General features: G+C 32.7%; 1 protein-coding gene across 1 annotated transcript in view; it reads left to right on the forward strand.

Moving 5' to 3' along the window:
* The window catches only part of LOC142318018 (uncharacterized), a 54,562-nt gene that overhangs the window by 10,421 nt on the left and 24,048 nt on the right, over positions 1 to 20,093 (forward strand). Inside the window, exons 4-5 of the mRNA XM_075354549.1 lie at positions 13,199 to 13,321; positions 14,980 to 15,087. Of these exons, the coding sequence (XP_075210664.1) occupies positions 13,199 to 13,321; positions 14,980 to 15,087 (231 nt within the window). The remainder of the gene's footprint in view (positions 1 to 13,198; positions 13,322 to 14,979; positions 15,088 to 20,093) is intronic.

Here is a 20,093-nt window from a genome sequence, read left to right on the forward strand (position 1 = left end):
TAGCAACTTTTGGAATAAAACTGTTATAAGCAGTTAAAATTGCTATTACTTCATCCATTTTTAATTTCTAAGCGTACAATACTTCCTAAATACATTAAATTTATAACCCAGGAACAATTCAGATATCGTAGCCTTATCGATAAGCCATATCTCAGTGGTACAAATAGTATCATTAACCAAAGATAAAATAATCATAGAGAACACTTCTGTCATCATCCTTTGACTTGTAATACTTTGATAGCAAATTAATAGGTTTTTCCTTGTAATAAATTTCCCATGTCATCTTATTAATTTTTAAATAGAATAGTAAAATTCTTCTTTTAATTTTAGGATCTTTTCTATAAAGAAAAACAAAGTAAACTCGTAATTTAATTACCTAGAAAAGTTACTGAATTCCGTTTCTGCTAATCAACAGCAAAAATAACTTTAAAATTGGCAATATTTTTTTCTCGTCAAATAAAGCACTCGATATTTATCGATGAAATTTTTTTTTCACTGCAGCAAAAATGAAATTAATACCGATCTAGTTCATATTAGTCAGATTTTCTAGTCGATATCTAGTCACCTATTAGGATTTGACTTTTTATTTTCATTGATTTGAGCAATTGCATTAATAATGTGAAAACGTTTCAGCATTATTAAAAAAAAAAATGTTTTAATAGCATACATGTATTCATGTGAGTGTACACATGTCAGCATGATAAGCTTTTGTAGGACTTTCCTGTCACCCGGCTAAAGCCACGTTCCGGGAAAGTCTTACATCTGAGTAGTTTCTCATGCGCGTACGTACACACACACACACAAACAAACAAACAAGCAAACTTAATTTAATATATTTATCATCTTATTTAAATATAATAATAAAATTAGATATTATAAACCAATGGTAATTTCATAACTTACATTGAACAAATTTCTCCTGTACGATCGGCAGACTGGTGTATCCACAAGGCTTAACGTACCAGGTACCGAGTCGATCTGGCGTTCGATTTAGATACCCCGCCAGACCGAATTACTTTTTAAACTTTAAATATTATTCAGTTATTTAATTCTACCACTCGCCTGCGACGTCTCAACATAGCAGTAGTTTAGAACTTTTTTGTGGTGGGGATGCGATTTAAAAAAAAAGATTTTCTGCAAATATTGTTTTCTTAATCGTTAACAAAGGTGCCAAAGAAAAATATGACCTTAATTAGGTGAAATCTGGAGATACTGAGGGTGACCTTGCTATACAGCCTCATCCCCTTGACCTTTTAAGTTGAAAATTTAATGTCTCAGATGTAAAAGTAATCAGACGAAATTTGGTAAAAAATCGGTCCGGTAGGTCTGGAGGTATAAAGTGATTTATATGCCGACACTGAACGCATGTTTATATGAGCATTAACATCCGGAAAAAGTTTTTTGGGTTCCTTAGGGGTCAAAACATGAAGATCCGGTAAAAACCGCATATGCCGAAACCGGACCGATTATATTACTTTCCCTTCTAGAGCTGTAGCGCTACCTAGGCGGGAAAGTTGAAGGTAATGTAGCAGCTCCCCTTTGCGTTTGTACTGTTAAATTTTGTGAGACGTATTGTTAATTAAATATTCTAATTTAAAAGGTGCGCTTACAGATTTCGTTACAGGAAAATTTCACTATTTATGAAATAGATGCAAAATTTAAATCTATCTCTGGTTCCTGTATATTTCACGTCTACATTTAATAACAACTTTGTAATTATACAAGTTATGGACTCGCCTCTGATTTTGATGAAATTTGGAATATACTTTATGTATAACCAAAGTTTTTCGTTACTATTAAAATTATTCATCGAAAACGCCTTTCATCGACGTTTGTCTCTTGCAAGTTACCCGGCACCCTCACCAAAATTTCGATGTTGTGTAAGTGTAATATACTTTATTTTGGGGCTAAATCGATTAGTTTCGATGAAATTAAGTGTATAATGAAATTAGATTCACTTAAGGTTAAATTAATTTAGGTTTAGATTAAGATGCGGGTTTTGGTAAATGTACAATATTCATTATTTGCGGAGTAAAAAGTTCTGTTTAAATGAAATTTGAATTTAGTTTATTAGTAAGTCGATTGAAATGTACCGTAATTTATTTGATTGATTCACACTTCGGGATTTCTGCTCGACTCTACTTTAAACAAATGAACTTATTCTCAACTAAATTTATACGAAACAAAATTTTAGTTAGCGATTAATGTACCCTTACGGTGGAAGATCAATATCTGACAAATATGGATTTTCTTCGATGAAGATCGACACGTACCAAATACGTCGGTGAAAGACCGAAATATTTGCATATTTGGACCTTTCCCGATGCATGTGACAACACAGATAAGCTCTGGGAGGAATCGAAACGATAACGAGAAATTAAAAAAATATCACTCATAGATTACGAGAAATCCTGGCAAAAATGGAAGTTCAATTTTAGCCAGACATAACCTACGTTTGCTAATCTCGTCCGATTAACGTTAACTTTTCAGATTAAGTATATTATTCTCTAACATCGGAGGAGATTAATCAAATTGACCGCATTTATTAAAAAAATTAATAAAATTTTCAGCATTTTATAAATCAAAAGGGTCAATCAAGACATACAGATTTTGTTATCTGAATGGATGAACAATAACAAACAAATGATCGGTCAGATGGTTTGCTATTCAATTTTTTTATAAAAATATTTTTATTCAACTTTCACCATCAGAATATCTGAATGTGGTGAATCTGATTAATCGCCTCCAACGTTGGAGAATAACATATATAATTCGTATACTCGATTTCAAATTCAAATTTATTCCAGTAATAATATTACAAATACAGGGTTATCATAAAAGAACGGTGCGGTTTTTAATACGGTTGAAATTAAAACAGAATTATTTACAGTTTTATGTTTTTTATTTTTCAAATTTGTCGTCTCAAACATTTTTTTACATAATTAATAAATTTCAATATGTGCGCCCTTAGTCGCTCGACAAATGTCCAAACGATACTCGACTTCTCTCCAAACATTAGTTAACATTTCTTCGTTAACGATTGTCATCGCTTCATTAATCCTGTTTTTTAAGCGGTTTAAGTCGCGATTTTTTTGTAAATAAACAACGCTTTTGATGTCCACAAGAAAAAAATCGCAAGATGTCAGGTCTGGACTCCTTGGAGGCCAAAGTCCGGGTCCTCGCCGGCCTATCCATCAATCTCCAAATTTTTCGTTCAAAGCGTCCGTGACCGACGCATTGAAGTGCGGGGAGCACCATCTTGTTGGAAATGAAGTCTATGAATGTTTTCGAGTCCATCCGGCTGAGGAAAGCGATAATCGGTTAACACGTAAAGATACGCGACTCCATTAATTGTTTTTTCGGCAAAGAAGAAAGGCCCTGTTACACGATTTTTCATCGCAGCACACCAAACATTAACTTTAGGCGAATCGCTTTTTTTCTCGATAATTGCGTGTGGGTTTTCAGAGCCCCGTATTCGTGTATCGTGTCTGTTAACGCATCCGTTCGCGTGGAATGTAGCTTCGTCTGTAAAAATTATATCGTCTAAAAACGATTCGTTTTCACTTATTCTGTCCGACATTTCAACGGCGAAATCGTAACGTTTTACACAATCATCGGGTTTCATTTCCTGCAGTATCTGGGTTTTATAAGCGTGTAATTTCAGTTTTAGCGGCACAGTTTTATTGTAGCAGGTAAACAGCTGCTTCTCTAATAGCGTGGAGGTCGTGTTGCATCTAAAAAAAAATTAATTTTATTTCTTTTTAATCCCTGATTTGATATTTAAACAAATATAATAATACTTAATAACAAGATTTGATGTGCGCGCGCGTGCGGGTCTGCATTTACATGTATTGTATGTTGAGCTTGATTACGTAATAGGTTAATTAAATAAGCGTAAATTTTGTTATAACTCTTTCGTGCATCGTTAAAATGGAAATTTATTTTTGTTAATATTTAATGTAATTATAAGTTCCGCAAGATTGAAAATAACTTATTTGGTATTAGAGGACGTTTGATGGATGGACAACGTATAAGCGAAAAAAATTTAAATGGAATAATTTTGTTGTTTAAAAGTAACGGTAAAGATGTCGTGACATTCGTTGCCATAGTGGGGGATGACAGAGAAATATGTGTGTCCCGCAGTTGTCCTGTATTAGTGTACGGGAAAGTGTAGTACGTGTGTTCGTAGATTCAATTTGTAAGACTGTTACTGACTCGAGGGAACTTCATCCAGTTTACTTCTTTTTGTCGAGATATTACTGATTAAGGTGAGTAATTACTTTTTTAATTTTTTTTACAATTTTTGAAACAATAATCTGCAGATGTTTTCTCTTTCTATGTATGTATTCAAATAATTTATTAAATTAAAAATGTTAATAGCCCGAATTTACACTCATTAATTTTAAAAAAATAAATAATTATTCACCGTGTTTAAATTTTCTTCGTAACATTTAAAAAAAATATTTACCGTTAATTTTTTTAATTGAATTTTTCTGTTTTAAAATTTATTACGAGGCACAAAAAAATCACGTTTTGCTGGATCAAACAACCTACTAACATGACGGTTTTGGTTTGACTCTAGGCGTTGAGTCAATTCTTACCAATATTTTTTTATACAAAAAAAACCCTCATGGTTTAACTTTAATTTTAAGTTTCAGTTTAATAAGATAATTACACGCGCTTATTTAAATATTTATATTTGGTTTCTTAAAAACAAATTTATTATTATAAGAGTTAATCTTTTGGATTCTTGATTTTTTTTTTGTATTGAATTAGCATAAGGGGTAGCTTTACGGTCTGGTTTTGATGCTTTAAATTGTTAGCTTTTAAGTTTATTTTCTTATATTTTGAACCCTTGTTTTTTTAAATTAAATTGATTTAAGGTTAGGGGTAGCTTTAATTTCTAATTTTGATGGTTTAAATTGTTAGCTTTTAAGATTATTTTTATCTATTTTGAATTCTTTGATTTGGCTTTAGGTTTAGTCGGAGTATTTAAGGGCTCATGTAGAGGCCCCTACTTCAGGTTCTATAATTTTAGCCGGTGTAATATTAAAGTTGGGGGGGTTTGGGTTTATTCGTCGATTAGGTTATATTTATTATTTTTTATTTAATTACGGTTATTTTTTTGTTAGTATTTGTTTATTTGGTCGTTAGAATATTTTGTATAATTCAAAGAGATTTAAAGGTTCTTGTTGCTTATTCGTCTGTTTGTCACATAAGTCTGGTTATTTACTATAACTGGTTTGGGATTACTCGGTTCATCGTCTTTTACGGTCGCTCGTGCTTTTGTTTCTTCGGGTCTTTTTTTGATCGATCGGGAAGACGAAGATTCTTTCTCGTTAAGGGATTGCTTAATTATTTACCTTTAGTTAGTTTTCTTTTTGATTTTTGTTTTGCGTCTTCTTGTCCTCCTAGATTGAATTTATTTTCTGAGAATAGTTTAATTATTTCTATTTTAAGATGAAGATTTTATTTTTGATTTTTATTTTTCCTGCTTGTTATAAAGTAATAATTTTTTCTTTAACTCAGCACGGTCTTTATTCCGGTGATTTAATTTTAATTAGTTCTTGTTATGTTCGTGAATTTTATGTTTTGCTTCTTCATTGTTTCCTTTAATTTTGCTTATTTATTTTAATTTAAAATTTTGATTTGTGATGTCAAAGATCTTTTTGAGGATAGGCTATGTTTTTCTGTTACAATCTTTTTTTTTCTTTGGTATTTATTTGTTTGAATATGATTTCGTTTTTTTTGAGTGGTTTTTTTTTTAAATTCTTTTTCCGTGTTTTTTTTGATTAAATTTCTTGTTATTCTAAGTACGGTTTTTTATTTTAATACCTGATTTTATTTGTTTATTATTAGGCTGAGATTGTCTCGGGTTAATTTTTTATTGTTTAGTTATTTATTATCAAAATAGAGTTTCTTTATGTTCTGGTCTTATTACTTTATTAATAAATCGTGCAGGCGATGTATTTTTAATTTTGTGTATCGGTTTATTTATTAATTTTGGTTCTTTTCATTATATTTTTTGACGGTGATTTTATTAATTTGGTTTATTTGGTTTTATTTGCTTCTTTTACTAAAAGCGTTCGGTTCCCCTTTTGTGTTTGGTTGCCTTCGGCGACGGCAGCTCCTACCCCTGTTTCTTCTTTAGTTCGTTCTTCTACTTTGGTGACTTAATTATTTAATTATTCGATTTAATTATTTTATTTATTTTTGCGATACTTGTGCCGCTCGTTTAGAAAATGATTTGAGGAAGATTATTGCTTTTTCTACTCTTAGACGATTGGGATTTATATTTTTTATTCTTTCTCTTGGGTGTTCATCTCTTTGTTTTATTCATTTATTAATTCACGCTGTGTTTAAATCGTTACTTTTTTTGTGTTCCGGTATTATTTTTATTCATTGTTTTTTAGGTAGAGAAGATATCCGATTTATAGGAGGCTTAGTTAAGCATTTTTTGTTTCTTTAGTTTGTTTATGTGGATTTCCTTTTTTCTGGGTTTTATTCAAGGGATTTTATTTCAGATTTTTAAAAAAAATTTAGTTATTTTTTTTTGTGGTGGGCGGGGGTTACTTTTATTTATAATTTACGTTTAATTTATTATTTGTTTTCTTCTAATTCTTTTTTTCCCTTATATTAATTTTTCTTATAGTTTATATCTGAATATTTCTCTTTTTTATATTTTTTTTGTTTTGCCTTTTGATTTTAGGTTAATTTTTTATATTTATTTATTTTTTGTTTGTTTTTGGATGTAGTGAGTTCTTTATATTTTTACTTTGGTTTGATTTATATATGGTTTTTGGGTTTTTATTCTTCTGGTTTTTTTTTAATTTTGTTATTTTAGATATCGATTACTTGTAGAGTATTTTGTTTCAGGTGGCTTAATTGGGTTTTTGAGGTGGTTAGGATTTTTTTTTTGATAGGTGTACTTGAACGTTCTTAGGTTTTACTTTTTTTTGTTCGGATAGCTTAATTTAAAGCTTAACATTGAAATTGTTATTATGAATTTTTTCTCTGGACATTTACAAAATTTATTTATTTATACGTTGAAAGTATTGTTGTTTTTTTTAAACTATATAAATAAGAAAGTGTTTCACTTGAAAGGTAATTAGCGGCTCCTTTTCTTTTAACTCTCTTGACTGGATATTATCAATTTTTTCGTTAACAGCTTCTATTTTCGCTTCGGCTAATTTGAGTATGAGGATTGTCCTTAATATTAAGTCGAAATTAATTGTAATCTTCTTCATTACTCTATTTAAGAGAAATTGATTTTTCAATAATTTTTATTTGCAAAGTAAATGTTACATTTAACTATTCTCCTTATTTACTTCGTTCTAGTATTCCTATCTTTCATACCGTGTATAACTCGATTTCAGGCGTAAGTTTGTCTTCTTCAACAGCCCGTAAGTCATCTAAACAATAACGCGTAAGTAAACGATCGCGCAGGAGTTATAAATTAAAAACGTAAGTAATTTCATCAGAGGGTTAGATACCGGGATTTCGGTTCGATTCCCAGCTTGTGTTCATTTTTTTAGCTATTTATCGCACTGTATCGCGTAAGAATTTATTATAACTGAAAGTTACTTCAAATTTATTGTTAAAATAAATGTATTTTTTTTTTTTAATAGAAAGCTGAAAACCACCAAAGTCGAATAAAATACGCTAGTAATTAAAATGCGCCTCCATTCTATCGCGTGCTAAAAATTAACTATTTCTTAAAACGTTAAAATAAAAATATTCCTATATATACATAATTCCCTTAAAATTACTATTAAGAACCGGATAATCGACTGAACGTAACGTAGATATTGATTTCAAAGTTATAAATTTTGATAGAAATATTTAATCGTGATTTTGGTTATTGCGAATTAAATATCTTTTCAACAAGTAAAGTAATGAAATTAAATTTTTTAACAGAAAGCTTGGCACCGTATTTTTTATTTTTATATATATAAAATGATTTCATTCGTTTTTATTTTGGTCGTAATAAAATTCTTAGATGTTAGCGATAATTTCAAAATTGAAAACGACATACGGTGTTGGATAAATGCTTATTAGAACAACCGGTCGATCGACTGCCGTTCAATTAGCTCTCGCAAAAACGTTTTCCTGCATTTACACCTTCAGGCTGTTCCATTATAACGTTATTGAAGATTATAGGAAAGTAATTTGAAAGTCTAAAATTTTTTTAGGCGTTTTACAAAAAGCGAATCAAACTTTCAAAATTATGATCCGTCGCCATCGATAGTATTTTTTTTTACGGAGCCCGGTGCATGGCGTCTTCTTACTCGATCTGTTGCAAGCAGGTCTTGTTAAATATAAATAGTTTGAATATTTAACGTTTCCGTTTTTTATACGTGAATAAAGCCAACCGGATGGAAATTCAGGCGACTTCGATTGTCGTTTAGTATTTTTATTTTATTTTACCTGTATGTAACGGTTCGATTACTTTTTCTTTAATCGATGCGTTTGCGTAAGCTGCGAGGTAACATTTTTGAAAAATATTCAATCTGTAAAAGAATGCGACATAATAAAATTTCTTACGGGAATGTATAAGAAACGGAAAACCGACTTGGTTAAACTGTCTAACGCATTTCTTTTTTTGCAATATCCAAGTTCGATATTTATTTTTTCGTTTAACGCCTAAAGGCTCATGCCCAAACTTAAATTATTTTTTAATAATATGACGGTTAAGTAGATAAATATTTTCGTACGTAAAAAATTAACGGCATTTGGAACCAACACGTTTCGGATATAAGTCGGTTACGCGATACATTTAATCTGAGAATGTAAAATGAAATGTACATCTTTTTTGTCAACCAGTACGGTAGTAGTAAAAAATTATGTCCTCTTTCAATTGTAATACGTATTATACGTGTCGGCTGTTAGTTAAGGGTATCAATTGACCTAACAATTTCCAACGGAGTAAATTTTCTGTGAAAAAAATACTCATATCGTACATTTTATCGGTCGATGAAATCAAAATAATGAACCCGCGATAAAAAAATATTTTGTTAAGTTTCGAAGTTTGTTGCGTAATTAAAGAATGGAGGAATCTCTTACTCGTACATATTTTTAAAACAGTGAGGGTGACGTTGCGTCTGAAGTTCGTCAGAATTCCGTTCTTTTTGTACGGTAAATAATTCTGGGTTCGATTTCAGGTTAGACTTGGAATTATGTTATATTATTACCAAAATTCGTAAATATAAAACCCTCTAGTAAAAAAAAATGCGTGAATATTAAGCGACGGTTACCGGCCTCCGTGGCGCGAGTGGTAGCATCTCGCCCTTTTATCCGAAGGTCCCGGGTTCGATTGCGGTCAGGCACTTCAGAATTCTCAATAAAATGTTATAACAATTTTTCGTATTTTTCTCAACCGTATGCATCTAAATTGCTAGTAAAGAATTCAACAGTCGAAGCGAGACCGTTAACAATACCTCTTTTATCTCGTACTTAACGTTTTCATACGATTAATAATTTTAAAACAATTACTTCCGTCTATACTTACGACAATTTTCACTTACATTATACGATCGGATATAATGAAAACAATTTATTACGTATTCGTAAATATTATTCAGATTTTATAAACGATTTAATACCAAATCTGTTATGAAAAAATGTACGGTAAGAGGCCTCTAATTTGGTTAAATCTAATTCTGTCGAGACGTTTCCGAATTAATAGTTATATCTCTTATTTCAGCTGCTCGAGATGGATTTCTTTTAGGAATACGACGGTTCTGCAAGAGAATTTAAATGCAGATTATTTTCTGTATCGGAGGATTTTTCTGTTGTATTTGGTTTAACCTTTCGGGGTCGTTAAATGTATTTTACTTGTTGTCGTGCTTCTATTTCTGCTGTTTTTCAGCGAATTAACTTTTCCTTTATCGTATTTATTTTTTGCTTTACTTCGTTTTTGGACAGTCTTTATATTATATAAACGTCAGGTGGGACATCCAGTAAATCTTTATTTATATTTAGTTTTTAGTTGAATTTTAAATTTCGTTTTTTTTTTCATTAGTTTCCTTTACACGTTCGTACAAGCTGTATATCTGCTTCTAATGATGGATTTGGGTTATGACCGTAAAATATTTTAAACTGTGTTAATTTGTAACAGAATAAATGCTAAGCAATAACTATATTTTATTAACGAAATCTTTCACGTAGGCGGTGGGATTTGTGTTTGTAAAATATATTTTAATTTTGTATACCTGCTTTAATTTTTAGTTATACTGCTATTAAATTCCGTACCGTTATATAAAGGATAATAGCCCCGTAAAAATCGCTTGTTATTTTCAAAGAGTGTACATATTGTTCTGCCGGATCTATTATAAACTTTTCTACACGTGCAAATAACGGAGAAATGTAATATAAAAATTTGCCTGAAATTCTTTGTTTCCTATTTACGACTGGTGAAAGAGAAGTGAAAAGGTTTTTCTTTGTTCGATTCATCTAACAACAACGTTTCTTTTCTTCTTCAGAATACAATGCTTTAAAAGTTTTACCGGTTTATTATTCATTTATCAAAGTTATCGTAGGTCTTACCAAAAATACAGGGTTTTACCCCAATTTATTGAATTTCATACCAGATTTCCGAATAAATACTGCAGATACGGTTCTCGGAACTATTTTATTGCTTTTTTCAGGCGAAAAACAAATTTTGTCCCTTAAATCTAAATCTATTTTGCGGTAGTTCCACACCGAGTTGGATCTCCCCAACTACATACAAACCAACCGTTTTTAATTGCAACAATTATATTTAACGTTAATTAAACCAGGTTAGCGAGCTAAGCGAGTGTAGGTTATTACTTTTTTTAGTACAGCCTTTTTTTTACCAGGATATTTCGAAATCTGTTAACCTTAGAGATCGCTATCGGGTAATTTTCTATTTTAATTTTTAGTTATCGTTTCAATCCCCGCCACCGCTTATTTGTGTTTGTCGACATATACCGGTGAAATTCCGAATGTATCATAATGTTAGTAAATATTTAAATGTTTAACCCGAGGTATTTGGTATGTGTCTACATTCACTAGAGAAATATCGGTCGACATTCTTAAATTTTTATCTTTCACGTTTACCTGTGTATTACACGCGTGTAGTGCGAAATAACGAAATATTGTGTGCGGGTACTATGTGAATTATGAGGGATTTAATTAGGGTGAAAGGGGTTTCTGACGACAAATTTGTTTTATAACTCGTAACTTACGTCTTAAATAAAGCTAGATTATGTATCAGATTTAATGAAAATCAGAGGCCATTCCATACAGACAATTTAACTACGGTTACTTTTTTCGTGCAATTCTAAATCCGGTATGAAAGTAATCCCGTTATTTAAAGGTCGTTCTGTCAAACGGGAATACAGATCTACGAGAGAATTAGGTTAATACATTAAAATACGTTCAGTATTACACAAAGTGAAGCGTAGAAAAATGTTATTTTCAACAGCCATAATGAAAGAAGTTTGTAACATAAGTTTTGCAAGCATACATAGTGTTTAGTTTACGTTCCTTTTCTATCTTCAACGGTTTTTATTTTCCTTAGCCTGATGACATTTCCATACGGAGTAAAATTAAAATTTGGAAACTAGTTTTTACTTTGAAACCGTGGTGGAATATTAGAAAGTAGAAATAAAGATGGATCTTCGTAGTAATGATGAGTTTGAAATATTTTGTCAGCTGTCTTGGATCCGTCATATTGAATCAATTTCTTTTTTTAAATAGGAAACGATACGTGATTTTAATGTAATGTTTTGCGGAAATAATGGCGAAAATCAGTTATCATCAACGCTTTTTTTTTTTATTTATGAGCAATGAAAATTGGAAGGACGGAAAAATCGCGATAGAAATAAAACGAGTTAAAACCCCTGTAGTATCTTTTTTGTTTCGTATACCCTTCAGAATTACATTTGATAACGAACTTTAAACAGTTAATGTTGGAATTATGGCCCAAACCCTAATAATAACAGCCTTCCGATAATTAAAATAAGAAATAATTTGCAATACTACTAGAAATTAAACGGCCTGGTCAACTGAGGTATTGTTTACTTTAATTATCATATTTAATTTAAAAATTTACATTTATATTTTCAGTTCTTAATTATTTAATACAACAAATTTTGAACAAATTTAAACAATTTTGAAGTTCAAAAATTTATTACAGATTTAGAAGGTAAATCAGTTGTTATTTTAGTACAGTGCGAATTATTAACTTCTCATTTTGGCTTCAACATATACAATTACAGCATTTATATATATATATTTAATAACCCTTTGACAACATTTGGAACCATCGCCTTCTTTCCTTTCCATACTTCTTCTACACAGTCTAATTTGAATTTCGTTGTCAAACAGAAAATATGTCGTTTATCTTGCCACTTCAGCATTATTTTTTCCTCTTTATCACTGTATGAATTTCATTTTTATTTAATTTTAAAGTAGATTTATATTGTTTTTGTAGCTTATAGAACTCTCCTTATTAATAAATTTATATTCATGATCAATATCAAATCCTGCTTAGGTGTGACATTTTTCATACAGTATAAAGTGACATTTCCATGTTCTATGCACTAGCTTCATGCTTATATTGCGATAAAAAAAATTAATATTGTTTACAATCAATTTTTATGAGAAAATGTAATCATATATTCTTATTTAGTAAATTCTGACTATTATAAGATGAATATTTTTATAATCTGTTAAGTATTTATGAGAAATAAAATTAGATTTCAAAATCTTAGGTAACATTATCTCTGATGATCGTGATAAATTATATTTATCATGATAAAAAATTTCACCGTAAGCAATATTAACACTACTGTCAGTAAGATTAGAAAAACTAAATCATTAGAATTACTCGAACAGTTTAACAAATTATTTGATTGCAGAAGCTTACAATTTGTAAAAAACAACATCATCTTGTAAAGTAGTGTTGTTTTCAACACCCATTTATAGAGTGAGTAACAGCATTTTTAATATTTAGATTTGTATGGCAACATTTAGCAAAAGAAACATTTCTTAGGTTTTCCATACAAAACCTGGCACAGTAAAGTCACCTAATACTAATAATAATTTAACTGTTGCTGCGCTGTTTGTGTATGATAAGCGAATTACATATACAATTTATTTTACTTTTATAAATTGTACAATAAATCATAAACATATTTACTTTGTAGCATTTATTTATTGTTTTTTATTACAGAAAATAGATTCAGTACAACTGAAAGAGGAGGAACTGCTTGAAATTATGAATAATCAAAACAGATTAACAATTGAGGAGTTTAACTTAGTTAAACCAGAAAAATTAAAAGTTGAAAATGAAGTGGTAAGTGTTAGATTTTGTATACAGTGGCACACCAATTATCCAGATGGACATTTCAAGGCCAAATCTGGATAATTGAAAGGGGTAATTTAAAAAAGGTTGTGTGATTCTATATTTAATGGGTAATACAATAAGTAAAAAAAAATAAAAAGTAAATGTGTTTCAGTTAAATTAAGAAGAAATTTGAAAAATGAAAATACAATGTACAGTGTAAGAAAAAAGAGATAGTAATATGGTACAAAAGATACACTTTATAGACATTTGCTTTTATAATCAGTTTTACAAAGGTTGGTATATATATATATATGTATATATATATTTTGTTACTAATATTTGTTGAGTTGCAAATAGGCAGTTAATTAACACTGCTGTAACAGCTGATTTTTGAAGTCAAAAGGTTGTAAAGTTCAAATCCTAGTAAAATTTAGTTGCTTTTATAGACAATTAAAATATAAACCATGGACACCTATAGACTTTGATAGTTGGGGTTCAATAAACCATATAACACAGGAATGTTACGCCTGAGTGTACAAGACTACACATTGTTTACATGTCATACATATCATTCTTATTTAAGTGGACGTTCGTGGGGTAGCTTTATTGTTCACCGGTTGGTTACTAGTTTCAAAAAGAGTAATGACAATATTAGTGGTGTAGCCATGATTAGGAGTTTATATATTTTGTTTGCTTGCATCTACGTATGCTATCAATTTTTATTTATATATATCCAGTTTCTGGCTCTGAAATGTTTTTATATCAAAGTGTGCTCTTTTTATTCTAATAAAGTGAATGAAGTTTAGCCTACCTTTCCAGTAAACTTTCATCATCTGCTAAAATTTTTTCTGGTGTATATACATCTCTGAATTTTTTATCAAGATAGTCAATAATCGATTTTATTTTTTGGAGATTTATTAGTATTATTATAATTATGAGTAAAATTGAGGAAATACAATAAAAGTTTGATTCTTTGGGCTAAAACATTTCCAAATCCAAGAGTTGTAAAAAGGAGGTTTTTTGTGTAATAACTTTCAGTTTGTGGCTTTCAGGTAATTCCTGATAGCATATATACAGCTACAAACAAAAGCATCTCATAATTATCAGTCTGTTTTCACAGGTGAAACCTCAAAAACTTGTTTAGTAGTTATTTTTTTTTTAAAGAAATCTTTGACATAAAGATTAGTCTGCTTGACATAAAGAATGTCAACTAATTTATTTGCAAAAAATAACCCGAATAATGAATATACTTTGTTAGGACATATAGAATAGAGAAACAATATGATACTACCGCTTCAGCAATAAATTAGAGTAAAAATGGAACTAGACTCGCATATGTTACAGTAACCCATCAACAAACACAATTAAATGGGTCAATTCATAATTCATCAGTGGCACTTTTCAGCAAAAAAGTGGATGACGAATTATTTCGTCAAGGAAATTTTTATCAGGGTAGTTATTTGATGAGTTATTTCATCAAAAACCATGAAGGGGTTAAATAATTTGTGTCTTCTTTTCTGTCTTTGATGGGTTGAAAGACCTTTTTTTTTAATATTTTTTTAATTTACAATGGTATATTTAAGTTTGTCAGAATAAAAAAAGATATTTTATTGAATATTAATTAATTTCAACATTTTTGTAAGGTTTTTTTCATCTTATTTTTATAGAAATCTGAGATCTCATTAAATGATGACATTCCACCTCGGATTAATCTTAAAATTAATGATGTACACACTATAAAGGCAGAAGAAGAGGAGGAATTTTATCCAGGTCATGTAAGTATTTATAATTATTGGATATTGTAACATACATGATGAGGTTGGACAGAACCCTGAAAAAGAAACTAAATTATGAAATATAGGTAATAGGAACTATAGTAACTAAAGTACACACGCCTTTGACAATGAAAAAATCATAACTTATTTCTTTGCAATGGCGGCAGAAATATTCAGTAATGAAGTAGAAGAATAAATCTATCTTTTCCTTAATGAATTTCTTTAATTCACAACTTCACCCGTCTTGGGAGTGAAGAAATAATGAATATTTTTAATATCTCAATGTTCAAGGGAGCTAGGGCCTCGGTTAATGGCTTAAAACCTTCTCTGGGGTAACACATATGTATTCTGAAATTTGAAAGTAATCAGTCAGTCAGATTCGTCTCACATGATGCATGAGCAAACAGACAAACTATATATATATATTCCCAGTTTGAATTTTCAAAATCGGATGATTGTTTTCTGATATAAGAGCACCACATTGCACCTCCAAAAAAGTGCCCCAGGGGCACCCTGTTTGTTACAAGTTCATAGTAATGATTGGGCTAGCCTCCCATGAGGTGTTCGTATACCTCACCACTCTAGCCTCACATGCATACCCCAAGGGAAGGTCATTATTGTTAAACAGAAAGAAATTGTTCAAAATTTAATATTACTCAAAAATATTTTCAGTCGACTGATATGATGCATTCAGTTCAACCTCACCTCACACAGTGATGACTCACAGTTCATTAAAGATTGTGCTTCAACCGGAAAATCTCCACTACTACAGATATATACTCGATTTTTTTTTTTGAGATTGAAAACATATCTAAAAACCTTCTCAGTTATGCTGAGAAATGTGGGTAAAAATTTGGTTGAAAGTGATTAAGGAGTTTTTTTGTTTATCCCAAACAAACGAAAACCCTCTGCCTCTTTATATAATAGTATAGATAGAGATAGGAAGTATTATCAGCAAGTACTGCTTTGTTAAAGTGAAGCTTAATTCTAAGAATATATATTAAATTAATTTTAATTTCACCCAAAAAGATTTTTAATTTGAAAAAAATTAAAAGATTGCTGGCATGCAGAAATAAGAAAATCAGTGAAAAATCTCATACACAACCCAGGAGCTGATTTTAACATATGAATAGATGTTTTTAACATTTTTATGTATTCATTCAGAACAAATAAATTTTGCTGCTTTTGCAAAATAAATTCTAATTTTCTTATCATTAAACTTTAAAATCCAATATCTTCATTGTTTGCATACTATCTAATTCATAAATTATCTACAATGCTAACTTCACTCATCGTAAAGTTCTTGTTCAGCTATTATAATTATTATTACTGTACATCCATTCTCAACATTGAATATTTTCTCGATGTATGGAAAATAGCTGAAACCAATCAAACTAGGTAAACTACCTGATGGTATAACATCATATCGGCCGCTTAGTATGAGAAGTGTGCAGCAGTAACTGACCCGCTAGACACAATCAATGTAATAGATGTCATGTTGTTAGAGTCGTGAAATGGACAGTTAAGGCCTGTCACTGTAATCTGTGCAGACGGGTGGTGTCTGCATAATTAGTTCATGTTGGATTTTGGAAATGAAATCTTACTGCTGGTTCATGGCAGTTTAATAATTTTTTGAAGTACTTCGTATATTTTTGCAATTGTCTTTGTTGTTAAGGCCTAATTTTCCATTTTTATTCTCAAGCAAAGGCTGGGCAATTGTATTTGGTAAGTTTTTAAATTTTTGCATGTGGTAAATTTTTAATATTATTTATTTATATTTAATTTAATAGACAGGCATGAGACCCATGAATGCAAAATCATAAGTACATAATAAAATAGAAAATAGTGTTTTTTTTTTGTTTTACATCGGAAGTGGGAAAACATGCCTAAACCAAACGCTCAGTAGCCTGTACATACTGGGTGTGATGTTCACCGCCTACTGCAGTGGACTCGCTAAAAGCCCATTCCCTCAGGCAATGTGGTACTGGAACTGCTGTAAAGGCTCAAATTCAGCGCTACGTGCATCACAGGTACACCTCACATTCATGAAAATATTTACACACCACATTCACATGATATTTACAACTCAATATTTACTATACATGTAGATTCTTCTCCACACAGCTATGCTAGCCTTAGATGGCAGGAATGCATTTCATGGGAGCCATTGCTGATGGCAGTGTCGAGGCACACCTGTCACCTGCCCCCAAAGACTGGTGCCCAGCACTACCCTCAACTGACATCTTACCTCATGTTCTTCATGCTGCTCACCTCATGTTCTTCCTTTAGTAGTTTCTGGTGGAGCGCTCCACCAGAAACCACTGTGAACACATGGTCCAACTCTCACCGAACAAGAGCATCAACTGCATGACCCCCAAGCGAGTCCAAACCATCACATGCCAGTTCTTCCTTCCACCTGGGACACATGAAAAAGATGTGCTCCAATGTGTTAGTTTCTTCACAATACTGACATTGATCTGTACACCTCCTTCCAATCCTGCAGACGTAGAACCCAAATGACCCTTGGTCTATTGACCAATACAGCAGCTACTTCTGAGATCAAAATATAGCTCTAATGTCCTTTTGGATTCTTCCACCTCCTTTTTTTTTTTTTCCTACTCTCCCCGATCGGATATCCAGTTAAGTATACTCAGTCGGGGAGAGTGTCCTTTTACTCTCAAAGGAGGCGTCCCCCACCCGCCGGCTGTACGTCCGGCACGGCAGGTTGGCCTCCCCGGTTTCGGATCTTTTGTTTTACATTGCCTGCCTCTAATCCCTCGCTTTAGAGCCAAGGTCCGGCCCCCAGCGCCTCAGCAGGGAACCGGGACTCGGTTTTTACGCCTTTGGCCTCTAATCGACAGCGCTGACCCCCACAAAGAGCCTAGGCTCCCGCAGGAACGACCCCGCCGACCGGGACTTGGTCTTTTATTTTAACCCAAACTCAAACTCCCCTGGAGTTCACCCCCTTCTCAGGTACCCGCACACCAAGGCGTACAGGCCCTCCATGGAGTGACTGTCCGCCCTACCCTACTGTTTATACTCCCGTTCTTCTGTCTTCATCCTCTTTGGCCCGCAGGACCTCCCCGGCGAACCTGCGGAACCATTCCCGGTTCTCATTGTTGTACCCCAACCGGTTTATGAGATTTTTCTGGTGTAAGACCATTAATTACTATTTGACCTCTGTTAACGGCCCATCTTGGACATATGAACAACGTATGTTCGGCATCGTCGTTGTCTGGACAATAGATGCACTGCGGGGTGGCTCTTTTCCCATCCTATACAGATACTGACCGAAAGAGCCGTGCCCCGACAGTAATTGTGTCATGTAAAAATTGACATCTCCGAGTCTATTGTTATTCCAGGTTTTAATATTAGGGATTAGGCGTCTGGTCCATTCTCCCACTCCGGACCCTGCCCGCTCTTCTTGCCATTCTTGTTCTATAATCCCTTCCATCTCTTCTTTCGACATACCGCTGTGTCTGAGGGTTCTGGCTTTTATCTGAAGGTCTATGTGTAGGACCCCGGTCAGTACGCACAGCGCGTAATACGATACCGTACAGTAACTAGCAGCAATGCCAGTCTATGGACACTTCTCAACTTCTTTTTATTTCGCTGTATGTTCACTGCCGCCCCCCATATGGGAGCCGCATACAGTACCGCCGAAGTGATAGCCACGGTTATCAATCTTCGAATAACCATTTTAGGTGAGCCATGGTTTTGAAATAATCCTCTTAATCCCTTTACAGCAGGAGTAACTCTCCCACAAATCATATCGATATGCTTGCTGAACCGTAAACTTTTGTCCAGAACTACCCCCAAGTATTTTGTTTCTTTTACTTCATCGATTCTCTGTCCTCTGATATTTAGATTCACACTTCTTAATGGTCTTCTACCCGAGAGGACCAGGCAACAGGATTTATTAGGAGCTATTTCTAATTTGTTATCCTCCATCCATTCATCTATTGTTCTAAGTGCTTGGTTTGCCTTGTTCTCCAGTTCATTAATATCTCTGTCTTCTACTAATATTGCGATATCATCCGCGTATCCTACTATCGATACCCCTTCGGGGTAGTTCAGCCTGAAGATTTTTTCATAGAAAACATTCCATAAGGTTGGGCCAAGGACAAATCCCTGCGGAACCCCTCCGAATACCTGAAATATGGCTTTCCTTTCTAGGGTTTTGACCTCTATGAAGCTATTTTGCAGATATTGATCTATCTGATTTACTAAGTATTTACTTATTTGCATGGCTTGATGCGCCTCAATGATGGCTGTGCAGGGGACCGTACCAAATGCGTTTCTAACATCAAGCATTATGATCATTGGGATTTTTCTAGTCCTCCATGTACCGCTTCTGCAATTTAATGCCCAGTTTTTTACCTTCTCGACTGCGGTCACCGTGGACCATCCCTTTCTAAATCCTTATTGTTCCGGATGTAGTCATTGTTTTTCCTCTCTAAGTCTATTTTCTTACAACCTTTCAACTACTTTTCCCATATTATTTATGAGCGTAATCGGTCTATATGCTGTGTTCTCTTGAATTTGTCCTGCCTTTGGGAGGAAGACTGTTCTTGCTTCCTTCCAGCATTCAGGGAAGCTTCTATTTTGTAGGCCGTAGCTGGCTACATCGACTATTTCCCAAGGTACGATTCTAGCTATTATCTTAATGATGGCCGCTGGGATGCCATCTGGGCCGGGGCTTTTCTTATTTTTTAATTTATTTATAGCTTCCATGACCTCTTTTTGTGTAAATCTTCCTCCCTGGCATTCTATCACCGCTCTATTATATTGCTCCTCCGTTCTGGGGAATAACTTTCTGATCTGCAACGCAGCCGTTTCTTCATTCAGTGTCAGAGCTTGTCTCCCAAGCCGCTTGGTTACTATTTTGAAAGCCTTTCCCCACGGATCAGCATTCAACTCCTCGCATAGTTCTAACCATTTCCTTCTTTTGGCCTGCTTTATGAGGAAGTTAACCGTCTTTCTCGCTTGCCTATATTGCTCTGTCG

This window comes from Lycorma delicatula, chromosome 1 (genome assembly GCF_047948215.1).
Source record: "Lycorma delicatula isolate Av1 chromosome 1, ASM4794821v1, whole genome shotgun sequence".
Lineage (NCBI taxonomy): Eukaryota > Metazoa > Arthropoda > Insecta > Hemiptera > Fulgoridae > Lycorma > Lycorma delicatula.